At 28.8% G+C, this 18,837-nt stretch overlaps 2 protein-coding genes and 1 long non-coding RNA gene across 3 annotated transcripts; 2 read left to right on the plus strand and 1 right to left on the minus strand.

The window, feature by feature from the left end:
• Positions 1-737: 737 nt before the first annotated feature.
• On the plus strand, positions 738-3,475 carry LOC112600693. The gene is made up of 3 exons (XM_025347991.1): positions 738-1,169; positions 2,660-3,257; positions 3,324-3,475. The coding sequence occupies exons 1-3, from the start codon at positions 738-740 to the stop codon at positions 3,473-3,475; spliced, it is 1,182 nt and encodes a 393-aa protein (XP_025203776.1).
• A 5,976-nt stretch (positions 3,476-9,451) lies between these two features.
• LOC112600699 lies at positions 9,452-12,939 on the plus strand. Its single transcript, XR_003115014.1, has 4 exons — positions 9,452-9,562; positions 9,828-9,922; positions 11,841-11,902; positions 12,770-12,939. It is a non-coding gene; the product is annotated as an uncharacterized LOC112600699 (long non-coding RNA).
• A 1,105-nt stretch (positions 12,940-14,044) lies between these two features.
• On the minus strand, positions 14,045-18,488 carry LOC112600700. The gene is made up of 5 exons (XM_025347998.1): positions 18,424-18,488; positions 15,113-15,290; positions 14,915-15,030; positions 14,614-14,687; positions 14,045-14,128 (listed from the first exon to the last, which is right to left on the minus strand). Exons 1-5 carry the CDS (start codon positions 18,479-18,481, stop codon positions 14,069-14,071), a joined length of 486 nt encoding a protein of 161 aa, XP_025203783.1. The 5' UTR covers positions 18,482-18,488; the 3' UTR covers positions 14,045-14,068.
• Positions 18,489-18,837: the final 349 nt, after the last annotated feature.

Below are 18,837 nucleotides of genomic sequence, written 5' to 3' on the forward strand. Positions count from 1 at the left end.
TTATAAGCTACAAATATTTAAGACTTAGTGAACAAAGTAGTAGGCCAATATTTTGAGAGGTATTCACCTATGCTTTAAAATTTAAATACTTAAAACTCAAAAACTGCTCGTTCGAATTTCAACCATTATGTATTAAAATATACCAAGAAATAATTTGCTTTAGGATATAGAATTAAAAGTGTAAGTTTTCATTAGAAAAAGTAAAAAAATTAAAAAAATTATAAATATGTAAGTAATGAAAAAAAAATAATAAACATTTTTTGTTTCATTTTAATTGTAAAATTGTAAAAAAGAAATATTTAAAAAAATATCAATAGTTTTTAAAATAATGAATGGTTAATGCATTCTCTAGCCATGAGATTATGAGAATAATATGAGACTGACTTGTCGTAATAGATAATTAAATGTTAACAAATTACAAACCGTTGTGAAGATAGGGGACTTGTAAATTGTACATTTTGCAGTGTTTGCACTCATAAAAGTACATTCGAAAATAGAACTATTAAGGGCCACACACACGGAACAATTTATCGACAGACTTACCGTCAAACCGATCGGTCGATTTGTTGTCAAACATCGTCTACTCCACACACGAATCGACTTGTCTATCAACTATTCACCGCGATGCACAGTAGTTCAATTACTTCCTAAGTGCGAAGTATTGATGTTGTGTTTTCGTATATTGTAAATTTTATATTTTTCAAAATTTTTTACGAGTTCACACAATTTCTAACTTAATGGAAAGGAAAAGAAAAGCATTAGTTATAGCTGATCTTGTTCTGGCCGTGGACGATGAAGACGAACAAATTAAAAAAAGGAAATGGTCAAAGCAGTGGTTATTGGAGAGGAGAAAATATTCACATATGAATTTGTTACATGAGCTTCAATCAAATGAACCTGCAGATTTTAAAAACTATTTACGTATGGAAAATCATACATTTCATGAGTTGTTGGATCTAGTTAGACCGTTTATAGAAAAACAAAATACTATAATGCGAGAAAGTATTTCTGCGGAAGAGCGTTTAGTAGCAACATTGCGATTTTTGGCAACTGGTAGAAGCTATGAAGATCTTAAGTTTTCATGTGCAATATCTGCTCAAGCTCTGGGAAAAATCATTCCTGAAACTTGTTGGGCTATATATGAAGTATTAAAACAGAAATATTTAAAGGTTAGTAAAATTTTGTAAACTGTATATCATAATTAAAAAATAATAATAATATATTACCTATATACCATAAAGCAAAACTATATCCTATTAGAAAGGCAAAAGGCACTTACTTTTGAATTTGGATACTTGAAATTTTTTAAAACCATTTTGATTAAGAGATTTCCAATTTTTTTAGTTTTACATTCTGAGCGGAGCGATGAATGTTTTGATTTTACAATGATGTGTGTTTTATTTTTATTTTTAAACCGTTTTAAATTCAAATTACCACAAAATTTATTAAATTGAAAATTGACAAATATTATTCAGTTGTTAAAAATGTATAAAACGTTCAAATTTTATAGCTAAGGATTGAAAATTTAATACAAGGTTCCTTATAAGTTGTTCTTATTATAGTTAAGGTTAGTCACAAATTGTTTTTTAAGCGTTTATAGTTTTAATTTTTACGATATATGTCAAAATCGCGAAAATTTGCAAGTAATTTTGTAGTTGACAAATCATTATAATGTTTGTATTCATATCTAAGGTTAAATAATTCAACACTAAGTTTTCCATAAGTTTTTCTTCAAGTAACTATAGAGAAAACTCGGAGCATTATTATAGGAAAAATTTTAAGTGCATTTTAATTTTAAATTTTTACGAAATTGCGTAACAATAACGATTTATCCTCAACCGATTTTAAATATTTATTATTATTTAAAATTTTCTTTACATAATTGAATTTTTAAAATATTCACTTATTTTAATGCTATTTATCGGCATTTGAAATATTCGTTTTTGTTTAGTTTTTTTTTATAAATATCGATAAAATTTTTTAGCCGAGTCAAAATACATGACAATTTGATACAAAGTTCCTCATAAGTTAGTGATTAAAAAATTATAAGAATACATTAGCACAAATTTATTTTATTAGCATTTGAAGGTCAAATATTGACAAAAATTTCGTTAAAATCATGAATATTTGAAAATTATTTTGTAGGTATAATTCATAATTTAATACAAAATTTTCCATAAGTCTGGCTAAAAATAATTATAAAAGAACTTAAATTTTGAATTATTCATGCCATCAAAACATAAATCACCTTTTATACCAACCACTGTAAATTATATCATATACTGAGAAATCATCTCCGTTCAGAATCGTTTTTCGTATACGTTACGTTAGTGATACCTATCATTGGATTAAAATTTAATACATCAATAATTATAATGACCTACTATACAGTAGAGCGTTACTCATGTGACTACTTTTTTTTTTTTAATTGTCAGTAAAACATTTTTCTTTTGTATATAATCTTGAGTCTTGACAATTTAATACTATCTTTTGTACAAAATTAGTTTGCTACAAATATACAGCCTTTAATAATGTGTTATGATACTTTGTAAATCCTATAGTAGTTAGTAAATACGTTTATTTAATAACACTTACTTTGTAGTTAATATCATGTTTCGTAGAAATAATCAAATAAATAAAGATTTATTTATTTTTTAAGATACCAAAAACAGAAATAGAATGGAAGCAAATGGCAAAGGATTTCAAAATGTTATGGGATTTCGATAACTGCCTAGGAGCAATTGACGGGAAACATGTGTTGATCACAAAACCACCACTAAATAGTGGATCATATTATTTTAATTATAAAGGGACATTTAGTGTAGTACTTCTAGCAGTGGTGAATGCAAATCTTGAATTTATTTATGTGCATTGTGGTACAAATGGACGAGTTTCCGATGCCGGAGTTTTAAAAGAAACTGATCTATACCGGTCATTAGAAAACAACGAGTTAAAAATTCCTCCACCTCAAAGTCCACCAAAAGTTGGATATAAGCTACCGTTTGTTTTCATTGGTGACGAAGCATTTCCTCTCATGGAAAATTTAATGAAACCGTACGGAAAACATATCGCAGGTCATGATGAATACATATTTAATTACAGACTTTCTAGAGCGCGACGGGTTGTTGAAAACGCTTTTGGTATTTTGGTTACAAGATTTCGAGTTTTCTTATTACCATTAAACATTAGTGTTGAAAACGTTGATGCAGTTGTAATGGCGAGCTGTGTATTACATAATTTTTTACGTAAAAAATCTAGTACGTATTATACCTCAGCAAATTACATTGATTTAGGAGATACAGAGTCAGGTAATATAATTTAAGGGCAATGGCGTCAAATTGGTGAAATGGTTGCTCTACAACGGTCTTTAAGTTATACACCTCAAGATGCCAAACTTGTAAGAGATAAGTACAAGGAATATTTTAACAACGAAGGAAAAGTATCTTTCCAAGAAAATATGATACATTACAGATAAACTATAAAATATAATATTCGTATTAGATGTAATATGAACCTGTGTATTATATACCTACCTTTAAAATTAAATTAACATTAGGTATATTATTCATTTTTCAATAGGAACATAAAAAAAAATATAATATAAAACATTATTTAATGTGACAAAATAATAATAATCACTTTTTACGTTCCACAATGCCGGATGTTTTTTATATTCATCAATAAAATTGGCCACAAACGTCTTATAAAATTCCAAAGCCATTGTCATAAGTTTAAAAACTTTAAAAAAATAAGTAATGGACCGAATTCAAACCAGGACCCACTCAGTACTAAAATATAATGTACACCAACGCTTGGTTGATATCGACAACACCATACACGCACACACGAGTTTGTCGACATGTCGGAGATTGTCGACGCGCAGACATAACAACACGACGACCAACAGGCCCATACACGTATCAATCTGTCTGCTCGACGGCGTTTGACGATAAGTCTGTCGATAAATCGTTCCGTGTGTATATATTCTTACTCTGTGATAAATACCCAATACCTATTATAAATATTATACAATATTATAACCGGTTCCCACTTCTTTTAAAAGTACAATCAAATCAGGATTCACATTTCAGTATTTCACGGTATTAATTACGTTTCTACCCGGCGGGGCTCTAGCCGCGTGAAATAGTTTCGCGTGTTCAAACACAGTATCCTCGTCATGCGCACCTCCCCCCAGAGAGCGCACTGAGAGCACTGACCGATCGCAAACCGGACAGAATAATGCAGTGCAACGCACAACAGTCGCCGTCGTCGTCGTTCCACTCGTACCTGATCAAGGCCCTCGACGCGTGCCACTGGATCGGCCACCTCAACGATCCGCTGTCGCCGTACAACGAGTTCGACGATTGGCTGGTGGCCAACCAGTCCTGTGGCGGCGGCGGCGGTGGCGCCAAGACGTGTCCTTTTGTCGACGTCTTCCTGTGCATGGTGCTCAAAGCCCGGCAGGCCGTGGCCGCCGCGGCTGTGATCATGCTCGGCGTCATCGTCATCGCCGTCCGGTCGGCGCAGTTCGTCGTAGGTCGCGCCAGCCGGCCGCTACGGGCTGCCTGCAAGACACACGACAGGACCAAGCTGTACGCCCAGGCGGCCGCGCTGTGCGCGTTGACCGCGTTCGTCCTGCTCGCCGTCTACCGGCCCGCCTACCACGCGTTCGTCATGATCACTGGCGTCGCCGTGTGGTCCGCGGCCGCGCTCGGCGTGTTCGTCGGGTTCGTGTGAAACGACGTTGTGTCCGCCGTGCCGCCACCGTCGTGTCCTCGCACGACGAGACTTGCACCGGACGAAGCGCGTTCCGGATGAGTTCCTGTTGTAATGATATGCTCACATATCATTGTTTATTACATATACATAAAATTCAATCAAATAAATTAACGGTCAAGTTGTCGCACGCAGACTAAACCCTATAAATATCCTTTCGCCAACAAAGGAATTGACACATGAGTTGTGACAATATCTCGCAAAGCGTGTGAACCAATTTCGTTAGCCAGCGGAAACGGGCCATGGTACAATGAAGCTCTCTGTCGTCTAGAAGAAAGACTATTTCTTCGAAATAACGCTGAGTCCTTTTTATGATGGCATCGCCTGCGACTCTGGCTGGCTTGACCAGTTCGTCTTCTCTCGGCAGTGCACGAGTACCAGCCAAGCTATAAGTGCATGAGCACCTGCCAAACTATCGAGTTAGGAATTAAAAGGCAGCGTATTCGATTGCCCTGATAACTTTATTATCACTTTATTACACTGTAAACGAAGTTTTTTTTTGAGCGGATTTTTAATATTTTTTTTATCATAATATGCCCGGTAAATGGTTTCTAGGTAACTGTTGACATTTAAAAATGATATAAAGTATATAAACATTTATATTTTAATTTTAATAAGAATAGTCAAAATTGTGAAAAATTCAAAATTAAAAAAAATTAACTCAAGTTCAACAAAAACTATCAGAGAGATGGATTGCAATTGTATGTATCATTCAATTATTAAATTCATCTTTAGTGTGATTGTATTTTTGAAATCCACACTATGGCTACGTCCAGAAGATAATAAAAATTTAACATTGACATTAACTGTTGTTAATAAGTCATCGGATAAGCTCACTATAATATGTGATGAAATGCACGAAGAAAATCAAACGTTAGACAAGATTCAATGTTGCAAAATTTCATTGGAAAGTTTAGAGCCGAAAAATTGTCATGTTTGTGGTAAATTAAAAAAAATAAAAAATAAGTGTAGTGCTACTAAAAAAACTAAACCCTGCTGCAACCGTAAAATTCGATGTAAAACGGTTGACATTAGTTCGTCAATCCTGAACATGTGTCCTAAAACTAATGAAGCTATTGGTAAAATATGTAATAAACTTTCTTATATTATTAAGAGAGTCAGTCATATTATAGATACATTACCAAATAAGAATGACTCATCGAAGGATTGCAGTTCTGTTACGATTCAATCTAGTATAACTGATATAAGTCCTCTCAGCGAAATAAGTGGTTCAAAATCGTCATGTAACACACAATCGGTTAAAAACGATCATGAGAACTCATTACAAAAAACCGTCATTCAAACGAGTACCAATGAAATACCTATCAAAAGTATACCCGATACACAAGTACAAACAACACTAACGGATTGTCCAGTGGATATTCCTAGTGAAGAAAATCTACTTAAAGTAATGGATTGTGACAAGAAATTAGATTGTAAGTTGCAATCGATCGATGTATGTAAAGAGATTGAGGATACAAATCAAAAACAAGACTGTAATATTGATAATCAAATTGCTATTAAAGACGATGAAAAAGATCAAAACACGTATACCAAAGTGCCTGCTAAACCTAACATGCCCGTAACAGCAGTTAAAATAACTAAAAACATAAATACACCAATTGTTCCAGTTACTTCAAACAAATCAAATAAGGGAACATGTCAGATTAAAGTCAAACAAGCTGTGAAAAAAATAAATAAATAAATCTACTCAACGGTACTCGGTAGATTTAGAATTAAAGACTTATAGAAGGAAAAACAACTTAAAACGCATAAATGTGTAAAGATGAAGTAAAAACACTAAAAATAATATATTATTGAAAGTAGGATGAAATAGCCAATTCAAAAATCTAGTCCTACTCCCTCTCCCCGCTGCTGCTGCGACGCCGTCTATTCCTGCTTCCTGCTACTGCCACCGCCAACATCTTCACTCCCACTCCCTGCCACCGTACACATCACAAAAGTCATAATATTTATTAAATCCATTGTTTTATCAGTTATCACGTTGTTATCAATTATCACATTGTTATCAGTTATCAGTGTTATCGTATATTTGTATTATTTTAAATATTATTTTCCGTCAACCACACCCCGTTATTCAAATACTTGTCCGCATATAAAGAAACTGTTTAAGTTAATAATTTGATTCATGTAACGGAGACTTCAAAGGTGAAATTTTTTGCATTTTTTTTTTTGCATATTTCAATATTTTTTCTTTTTTAGAATATATTTTAGTGTTTTTTAGTAATTTTTTTCTTTTTTAATGCATATTTGTACAATATACAAATATAATATATAGTATTTATACATATTACGGCCATAGATTTAATATACTTAAAATATAAAATTTTTGATAAGGTTCATTTTTTTCCATGTTTTTTCATACAATTTATAAATCGTTCTATACATACAATATATATTTCTATCTTTATTTATTATCATCCAATCCATCTTCGCTAGTCGTAAGTCAAATTTTTCGATTTTCAGTTTTATCTTTTAATAAAATTAAAATATTATAAATTACCAATAAAACAATAATTTAATAAAAATGTATACATTTTTTTTTAAGTACATATTTCCGGTAAAATTCATTTAAAAAAGGCATTTTTAGCTTTTTTTTTAGAGAATTTTTCAATAAATTTTAGTGTGTTAAAATTCGGCCCCTAATGATGAGTTATATCAATGTATTAAGGTGGTGCGGTGGCAAAGCCTTCACAGGTCTGCCTTGAAGTATTTTTTGATATCCCTCCCCCGCAAGACATTCTGTATTACGCCACTGGTCTCCACCACCAATATTTGCTATAAACAACCAGCTGTGGAATCAATGTACTTAGTTACTTGTACAAGTGCTCAATTATTGACGTATTTGGCAAGTATACCAGTTGTGGAAGCAGTATACTTGACTATATTTTGTACAAATGCTCAATTATTGGCGTACCTACTTGAAAAGTACACCAGTCGAGGGAATGTGGCTATTTATACTCTCCTACACGTCTCACCCTCGCTCCGTGATTTTCAGTCTTAATAAATTTTCAGCATTTACTTTTTTTTTTTAAATGTCTTAAAATATTATTTCTCATTTACTTTTAAATATGATCAGTTCAATCGCTAACATTAAAACAATTTACAAACAGAAGAATTTTACATAATAATATGTATCACCAACACCGCCTACAAAGCTCATTGACTACAGTAATTTTATACTCGACTTCACCGATCGCAAGTTTTTAAATGTGGGATTTGATTCAGGAGATGAGTTTAATATTGTGATTCATATAATGACACTATTGCGCTATATGAGCATGTATGAAGATTTTTTAAGACGTATATTCTCAGGATATACCTACTGTCAGTTATATTAGATGTGCCACAAAAGGTTAGGAAACAAATTTTTCTGGAAAATAAGTTTACCACCTTATCAAACATGATATGTCGAGAGAAAATATGCTCATCCTAGAGTCGAAGAAAAAAGGAAGATGTCATGTATTGCTCGATAGAAAAAATTTGTTGAAATTACAATATCTAGAGGAGAGTATTTTTGAAACGACCATATGAAAAACCAATATCATACGACCTGCAATTGTTTTAAATCGATTTGCTATGATAGGTAATTTAATTAATCAGTGGCGTAATTATGGGGGGAGATATGGGGATATATCCTCCCAGAGGCTTTTTTTTTTTAGAAAATTTTAATTAAATTCCTGTAAACACAAGTCTAAATTTTTAAATCCAAAACATCATGATTTCAGTTTTCAAGAAATTTAAATATCAATATAATTATAAATCAACTAATTTTTATTTTTAAAACCAATGTTTAACTTTGTTTTGAAGCATTGGGAATTATTTTTATATTATATTCTTTTAAATTAGTTTTATTATTAATCATTTTCTATTATTATACCAACATGTATTTATTGTGATCGGCTGACTCGAGTCTCAATAGCAGCTTATAGTGAAAACTGAAAACATGTTTTAAAGTTTCATAGTTTAAAACTATTATTTATTTGTTTTATACGTATATTTATTTTTCGACATTTGTATTTATTTTTCATCCGCGAACGATTCAAAATTAAAAGTGTTTTAGCAGCTTATTAAAATGGATACATTTCTTGTAAAAATATCGAAGTCGAAAGTAAGTATTTATTTTTTACTTTACATTCATATAATTGTTTAGTACACGTATTTCTTCTTCTTCTTCAGCTTATCGGCCCATTAAGTGCCATCGCTGCCATCACAAAACCTCTCCATTTCTCTCTATCGTATGCGTCGTCAAAAGATGACGCTTCCTCTATGTTTTTTATATCTTGAGCTATAACGCCCACCCATCGGGTCCTTGGTCTTCCTAATGGACGTTTTTTATTTATTGTGTTAATTAAAACTTCTTTTATTACTTGTCCATCCGCTCTCCAAACATGACCGAACCATTCCAGACGCTTGCTTCTTATATATGCAATAATATTTGGCCTGTTATATAACTCAGTACACGTATTTAGTATGTATTAAGTTCAAAGTAGGTACTTAGCCCTTAACATATATTACTGATTAATATTATATTAAAACTACAATTTTGTCAAACAAAACAATTTACGTATATTTGATCTTTAAATTAATTATCAGGTAATATTATATAATTGAGAAAATTAAATTTATTTTGGTATTTATATTTTTTATTATTTCGATACTAATTGTTGTACCTGCTTATTAGAAAAATACTAATATAAATACTGTGCAAAATGTTAGCTTATCTGAAGAAAACCTACATATCCCAGCCAAAAGATCAAAAATGGTAAATATAATTAATACTTATTTTCATATCATATATTTAATAATCATATACAGTTTATTGAAATTATATTTATATAAATTTAATATAATTAAAAATTTTAGGATATTTTGTTAAATACTTCTAGGTACCTTAATTCAAAGTAAAAATTGTGTAACTAGTTATGTTAAAATAAATAATAATTAATGTTTTGGTTACTTTGTGTAATATAAAAGTGATAAATATATATTTAAATTATGTTTATTTTAATTGTATTGATCATTTTAAGATATTCTACCAAATGCCAAGGATAATCAAATTCAGAATGCTGTATCTAGTCAGATTAGTTCATCAAAATCAGATCAAACTACAAATATACCATTGGTAAATAGATTAAATTAATTATTAGGTAGGTATTATTATTTTATTGAGTAAATTAAATTTATTTTGATATATTACAAGACGTAGGTATTGTCTTCTTCGGATATATCCGTTGACAAAAAAGATAGTGTGCGAGCGCACAATATTGCATGACTTATTGTTGTACATCTTTTTTCCTATTCATTCATATTGCCTCTTTTATTTTTATTTTTAATTTTTATTTATTTTAAAAATAACGATATATTGTGTGGTATATTTTCATTAATATCATCGATATTTTTTGATTTACTGGGAGATGTATATAACCAAAACAGAACGAATGTTATCTCTGATAATTGCTACTGTCTCTTCACAACACGTAGACGTTCTTCTGATTGATTAGATTTTTTTGTTTTCATACCACCATTGACTTATCATTTTTTTCGTCTATCTAGAAATTGGCATTGTGTATTTCTTGATTTTTGTTTAGAACTTTTGATGAATTTTTTATCCTTATCTTGTATGTGTTAATTTTAGTGTTAATAATTGTAGTAACATTTTTTCTATAATTTCTTCTTACTTTTTTCAATTTAATTATACTTTATTAGCATACCGACCGACCTATGTAAATCGTGTGTATACATGTACGTATATAGCACTCAATAGAAAGTGGACAGGGTCGCCGAGCAAATCCTGTGTGTGCTAGTGTGTATATGTGTGTGTGAACTTAAGCTAAGGTAAGGTTAGGTTAGCTAAGGCAAATAGGTAGCTCTAAGTTACGGTAATGAAATATATGGAATAATAAATAAGTACAAAAATAGATTACGGTTCCTTTGGCTCAACAAGTAAAAATATATATAATACAGGAAATCTAATAGAGCTGCAATATAAATATATAGTAAAACCTCCCTTATCGGACAGCTCTAATAATAGCGGACACCTCTGAATAGTGATTTTATGGGGACGGGGACATTTCACAACTTTCATATAAGAAAACCCTTAAATACCGGACAATTATACTAATTCTAATTATAATTAGACATTTATGGCAATTTAATTTTAATTTTAACAATTTTTATCGTAAATATAGAATAATTGTGTGAAATAAACCTTGCAAAGACTGGGCACATGACAAAGCACAAAGGGCGGCTCATCGGACGTGAGATAGGTTAGCGATCGCCAATTATTATCGTTAATGGCGATGTAGATAAATATTAGGTCGTGTGTGACGTGTGTGTCGATCAATACACAGAATACTTCATTGTTCTCTAACGCAGTTGAATTAGAAAATGCCTTGATACACAAAATTACTATGCATCAAAAACAAGCTAAAATAATATTAATTTTTGTTTTAAAATTATTTTTTTTACATTTTTACATGCATAATATCATAGTTTTATATCATAATTTTAATAATACAAAAATACAAATATCATTATTATAAATTTTAGTATTGTATAAATAATAAATGTTGTACATATGTAATAATTAATTTCTCCGAGTTATTTTTAAAAATTTACCCCTTTTCCTTCACGCCCTCTGAATAGCGGATACCTCCAAATAATGGACAAAATTACGGCGACCGAGAGTGTCCGGTATTTAGAGGTTTCATTGTAATAATGATATTATGTGGTCCTTTCGGCTCAATAATGTAAACGATTTTTCTGGATCTAGCAAAGGCCTTTGTCACAGAAAATGACAAAAAACTTATTTCTATTTTACTCAACTTTGGTGTTAAAATTAACTGTTTAAAGTGGTTTGAAAGTTATTTGACTAATCGTAGCCAATCCGTTATAATAAATGTCATTGGTAATGAACTTTCTTAGAACTGTAAAGTATCCCTGAGTAGTATTCATAACTTCTGTTATTCATTTTATACATTAACAATATATGTACCTAACCTTGATATTAATGGTTTAATTGTAACTTGTAATCTATGTAGATGAGCAGAGCGCCACAAGATTCAATTAATAAGAGGCTCCCACTAAATAAGTACCTTAAGCAGTAAGTTTCATCATCTTTTTTTTTTCGCTAGTTATTAACTAAAAATATTTTTATTTTTCTATAAGTTTCACAAATCTTAAATGAGTAAACGAATCATTAGATTGAGATTGGTAATTTTTTACTATTCCTGTTTGATTATTAATTGAATTACCCATCAAAGACGGGTGATGTCTTGTAATTGTAATACCTAGTTATTTTTATTTCAAAACTAAAATTATTCTGTGTATGATATAATAATTATTACACTATATTCAAAACATAGTTTTGATTTACTTTAGTTTATTAAAATTTTCAAAATCAGTATCAAGTATGTAAAGTAGGTACTTATACACAATAAGTAAAATTAATATGATAAGAAAATAATGTCGTGATGAGCTTGATTTAGGGAATTTTATTACCTATTAGTAGGTATAATAATATATAATTTTAAAGTATGTAAATCAACTAAAAAATTCTTCAATTGTGATGGCCCAGGGGCCCTCACAAGCTTAAATCGAGCTCTGTAAATAAATGTACAATAAGTATAAATACATAAAAAAAAATACTATAAGAATTCGAGGAATTTCTGGTGGACAATATATTGTCAGAAGCGCTTATACTTTTTTATTCGAATTTCCTCCTAAAATTTTTCACTTTTTATGATGTATATTTATACTGCAGAATAATTTAAAAATAAATGAGTTAAAAAATTGCATAAAAAAAGTACTGGAATTACGAGAGTTCAAAAATATAAATAATTTAATGTATTTAAATAAGTTTAAATTACAAACCTTGTTTATCTGTGCCACTTATTGAAGTTTTCGATCACCACAAAGTAATTTTTGGTTTGCTTTTGCTAATCTTGGTTTTTCTTTTTTTTTTCTCTAGCTTTTTTGCATTACCATTTGGGTTAGAGCGTTTCAATTTTTTCTGTTATTGTGTCATATGTACCACGACCGTAGTGCGAACAAGTACCAACTGTCAAATTTCATGCACCGTTGACTAAACTTCGTTTTGTTTATAATTTCATTATTATTATTTTTTTTGTATTGTATATTATTACGAGCTGTAATGTTTTTATAAAAAAAAAAAAAAAATAGAACAAACAATTTTTTATTAATATGATTATTTTTTATTTTTCCAACTACATTTAAGCTACAATTTATTAAAATAATAAAATAATAATCAATAAATAACAATTATAATATGTTGCTCTTTTTAAAATTGTTTTATATTTTTTTTACTAACATAATTTAATAATATAGGAATAACGAAATTAAAACAATACTATCTTTTAAAAACGGGATAAATAGCGTCCGGTTCGGAGTTTATGAGGACAACGGGACTTGATGATCAAAAAAGGGACCATCCCGTGTTAAATGGGACGTATGGTCAGTGGTCACCCTAGCTTAATATGGAAACACCGGATCGCAAATCGCAATTCGCAATTAAAATAAAACTTAATCGAAAATCACTATCTATTTGCGCTTTGTAATTTTTGCACTACTGTATAAATAATTAAACGATACAAATTATTTGTACCGTCTAATTGAAACGTATTGTTGTGTCGACATTTCATGCTGATTATCAGGGCACATATTTCCGTATGCTACGACAAACAAGATAAACAGACGAAATGCCTAACGGTCGAATTAAGACATAGGACCTCGTTTCGCTCGGTCCAAAATGCCTGTAAAACGGATTTTAAGTATTTTATAAAAATTTTAATCTTATTTTTAATTTTCAAGCTCAAGTTCAAAAATAATAAAAATGGAATAAAACGTATGTTAAATAAAAGTATGTTTTAATAAATCATACTTTTAATTACTCTTAAAGTCATTTTTAGTAAAAAATACACATAAAATATACTTATAAAAAACAAATCAATCATACAATATTTATAAAAAAATTGACGAAGACTTAAACAATATTTTAAAACTACGATTTATAAATGTAATTTCAAACATGAAACAAGTTCAATATATTTTTAAATAATTTCATAGATTAAACTAATTTTCTAACGCTTTTTAAAATAATAATATACAGTATAGGTATCTCAAATACCAAAAATTAAATCCATCAGTATATGTTTCCTAAAGTATTATAGAGTGTAAACATTTAAAGAATATACAGACTTAATAAAAACGTCATATTATTTCTTCTTTATAAAACATTATATTTGTTATTTTATTTGTTAATGTCGTGATGAGATATATCTTGATTGTCTACAGCTATTGGCGAGTTACCCTAAAAATACAATTACAAAATTATGTATTACATTTCATTAAAAAAAAGAAGCTATATAAGGGATTTTTATTTCTGATAAATATTGAGTGTATCTAAATGGTATATTGTTAGGCTTGAAAACTTACTTTAATACTTTTCACAACAACCAAAGACTTAAAAAATTAAAGAAGTATAGGATAATAAGAACTGAAGTATTATATGTTAACAATATTGATGTTCACCTTGTACCTATATTTTCTACTCAATCCTTAATATTAAAATGTTCAATATATTTCCAATGACAAAAAAATGATAAACTTCGTTCAATTCATAGTTAAAAACTAAACTTTTGTGTATGATATCTTAATACCTACGTATAGCTATAGTATAATTTTATGATTTCGTGGATAAAAATTGGCAGGCACATTTATAGGATTTTATCTGGATGATTACTATGTATAGTAAAAATAAAACATTTCTATTTTTGAAAATATTTAAATTTTTACTTGAATAAAATGTGGTAGTCCAAGTCTTTGATGAAATCCTGAAGTCGTCTGATAATACGGTGGTGGTGCACAACCTGTTAAATTTCTTATTAATATTAATAAATTAATACATTATTTTTGACTAGACTAAGTATTTTAGTCAACACCAAGATGTATATTTATACACCTATTGGTTAAAACTAAAATTCACAAAAAATATAATATCAAATATTTCGATTATCATGTTATGAAACAATAACTTATTTAATAATTAAAATTGATTGGTATTACTACAGGAAATACTTTATATTTTCATGCTTACTTAAAATTGGTCGGCGTTTATAAATCTCACAAAATTTGCACAGAGTATAACACATACAGCCGACGAATGATAGAATTATTAATACAATTAAAATAATTGGAATAAGACAAATTAATCTAAAATGTATAAAAATTATTCTATTAAATTAACACTCTTCCATAAAGATAATTTTGTTTAAATATAATGAAAATATTTTACCTAAACATGAAATACTCTTGATAATTGCAACATTCAACGTCTCCGTCTGTATTATAACAACAGTATTCCTTATTTGAGTCTCCAAACATTGATGGACATCTGTTGGCTGTCTTTAAAAACACTTCGGTGTAAAACGGATTAATTCGAGTCATCCATGGTGGAGTACAATCAGTGGACCCTTTAAATTAAATTGTTTTTTATTTTTACAGATAATGTTAAAGAATTGCAAGTTGTTTTTATTTATTTCCTATTGATGTTTTTACTTTAATTTCTTTTTTTTAAATAGGAATTTTTTTTTTTTTGTTAAAATGTAAAAATACACGTCACAATAATATTATTATTGTATTAGTAAGTCAAGACCTATTCAGAGAAACTAGTTTGATAAAAAAATCAACACACTCTAAAATATTGTATTTCTATTAACGCAACACACAAGTATTTCGGTTTTGGCATTTGTGTTTTTTTCTCTTTTTAATCATTTGAATGTTCTATAATGGAAATCCTATCACTTTGTATTATTATATAAATTGATTTGGCACCTAATTAGACAACTGCTTTTTATATTTTATATTACCCAATTTCCAGTGATATATTTATTTTTCCCCATTATGTGTAGTCTAAATGTAGAGTTATAAATTATTAGTATAGGTGTGACAAAAAAAGTGGTTGTTATTATAATATACTTATGCAGTTATACACAGATCGATAATAATAATAATAATAATAATATTAATAAAAAAAATCATTAATTACCTTTAGGTAACCGCTTTGTAGCAGTACAATAGGTTAAACCTATAACCTATAACTAGGTATAGAATGTATACTCGTTGAGTAAAAATATTTTCTTGTTTAACTACCAATTATCAACAAGCAAATACCTACGTATAAACATTTTTTTATGCTCCCCCAAAACGGGATAGTCCTGAGCCACTCTTTATATTAATCTGAACGGTTCTGAACTAAAATTAATACCTTTATCAAGTCCTGTGTTTAGAAAATTACGATGCGTAAAATTGAGTTGAAAGACGAATACTGTACCCATAGCTATATGAAAATATCGATTAGGTAGGTATTCTCATTTAGGTACGGTTTTCTTGTAATAAAGGCACCTATTATCATTATTATTATTATTTTTTTTTACCGTTTCCATTACTTAACAAAGTGACCATCTTCACAATAATAAATTTAATTTTTAAAAAACCTATGGCTAATTTTATTCAAATTTATTGAAAATCTAGTATCGCGATACTGCTTTTTGAGTATCTTGCCAAACCCAGTTTATTATCTGCATCAGTGGCGTGCCCAGGATTTTGAAATAGGTGAGGGGGAGAGTTTAAAAAAAAAAGTCATCAGATAAAAAAATTAGCTACACCTAACAATTTTTCTTTTTTTCTCGATCCGGCGGAGGGGGGGGGGGGAGAACCCATATCCTTCCCCATCCTATAGGTTTTACGTCATAATTTTTATAAAAATATTGTACGTTTTGGAACAGGAAATGAAATATTATGTTGGTTATTCAGTGCTGAAGTGTCTGATTGTTCCGGTCCGCCTAGACTTATATATTATGCAACTCATAAAAATACAGCATTTTTTGTTGACTGAGTTGTATATAGTAGGTACCTACCATGTATAACTGGCTCGTGTTTCATGTGATGTTTCACGAATGTTCGAATGGCCTATCCGAGTCCGAGGTTTTTTTTATATAAATTTAAAAACTCGATTTTTACAAATATTTATTGCATATTGCTCAGTATATTATATTATATAATATATTGTAGGTATGCAAGTAGGTGCGTTAACAAATAATTATTTCAAAGACATTTTATTTTGGATTTGAATTTGAATAGTTATTAGGATAAATGGTAATAATTAATAATTTGGTAATGAGTAATGAGTATTAAGTACTATGTTTAAATAAAAATCATCCTGTCTAGATTAGGTTACATTATATAATATTAATATATTTAAGTGATTAGGTACATGTCACGTTTGTATTGTTCGTAATATTTGTAAATTTAAAAATATACTAGAAATACAATTTTAGTTATGAATAATCCGTTTTATCTAAACCTTGAATTTAAATATGCACTCGACAGATGGTAAATAAATGTTTCATATTAAATCATGACTTAATAATATTCATAATGTATATGTATGTGATATATATATAGGTAGTATACGTCATACTGAATATTAATAACTAAACAATTAATACTTGATCAACAATATAATACAAAATATAAAATTTTAAGATTTGTAGATTGAATAAAATAAATATGTTTTTATTGTTTTCTGACTAAAATATACCTAAAGTCAATGTTTTTGAAATTTGGTGATAAGTAGGTACCTACTTACTTCACACTTTCACAGAATTAAAAATGATGATACTAATAAAGTATTAAAATAATATTCTATTTTAATTAAAACACTTTAATTAAGTAGGTAGCAAACCTATAGATTAGGTACCTATTGGTAATTAGTAATTACTGACTTTTTTAACATTTAAGGAATAAGGGGTGTGTTATAGAAATATAAACTTTTTTTCAAGCGCGAAATTTGGAAACCTCTTGTTTTACAGTGAATTATTAACTATTAAGCAGTATATTATCATAATTATAATAGTAAATTTAAACTTAAAAAAATTAATTTCTGATGTTCATGTACTTAATACCACAACTAAATGTTCTTATTAATAGTTTTAAACTATTTCATTAAATACAACAGTAGTTATATTTATATCTAGTATATACTTGATAGTTATTAGTAGCAACATTTTTTTATAAAATATTAAAATCTTAATATTTTATTTTAATAATTATTATTTTAATACCATACCTATAGAACAAAGCACCCATAAATATTTAAACCTATAATCATGACTATGGGTTGTTATCCTTATTTATAAATAGCTAATAGATAGGTTTATAAAATTGTATAGCTCAGAAATTAAACATTTAAATTTTAATTTATGTCCATAAACACAAAAAATAAAAATAAAAATATAATAAAATGGCCTTAAAGCATTTACAATAAAAATTAAAGAACCCATTTTGAACAAAGAAGTATTTTTATATCACCATGGGAAAATGTGTTAATAATAGCTAAGCTAAACTTGTGAATGGTAACTTTATATGGTCCATTATTTAAAATATAAAACGAGGAAACTTTATACTATTATATAAATAAGTCATGACAAATTATTATATTACCAGTTACCAGTTGAGCTCTACTGTTTATTACTTATATTATATCTTAATTGTATACATTTGTATTACATATTATTCATAAAATCTATATAAAATATTCCTTACCAGATATATGCATAGCCTGCAGCATAACAAAAATTAATATCACTGTTAACTTTTCCATTGCTATATTTTTTACTATAAAGAGTATAATAATAGGTAAGTATACTTCATAAGTTTCAGAATCATATAAAATGGTGGCAAAAATAAAATAAACTATAATGTATACATTATAATTTTTTTGTTAAAGTTAGATGATGAATTGTTGAAATGATAAAAAAATAGAAGCAGCACATTACACTCATTATATTTATATAGCGATTACATATTTGTTTGATAAATATCTTTCGTCTCAAGTAGTAGATACACACATAATAAACCCAACAACATCTATGTTATTATATAATTTAATAAAATAAAATAAAATATTTAAGTGCAAAACAATCAATAGTTAATAGATAAGTAGATATCATAGAATAA

Source organism: Melanaphis sacchari, unplaced genomic scaffold (genome assembly GCF_002803265.2).
Source record: "Melanaphis sacchari strain LSU unplaced genomic scaffold, SCAv2.0 Contig66_pilon_pilon, whole genome shotgun sequence".
Taxonomy (NCBI): domain Eukaryota; kingdom Metazoa; phylum Arthropoda; class Insecta; order Hemiptera; family Aphididae; genus Melanaphis; species Melanaphis sacchari.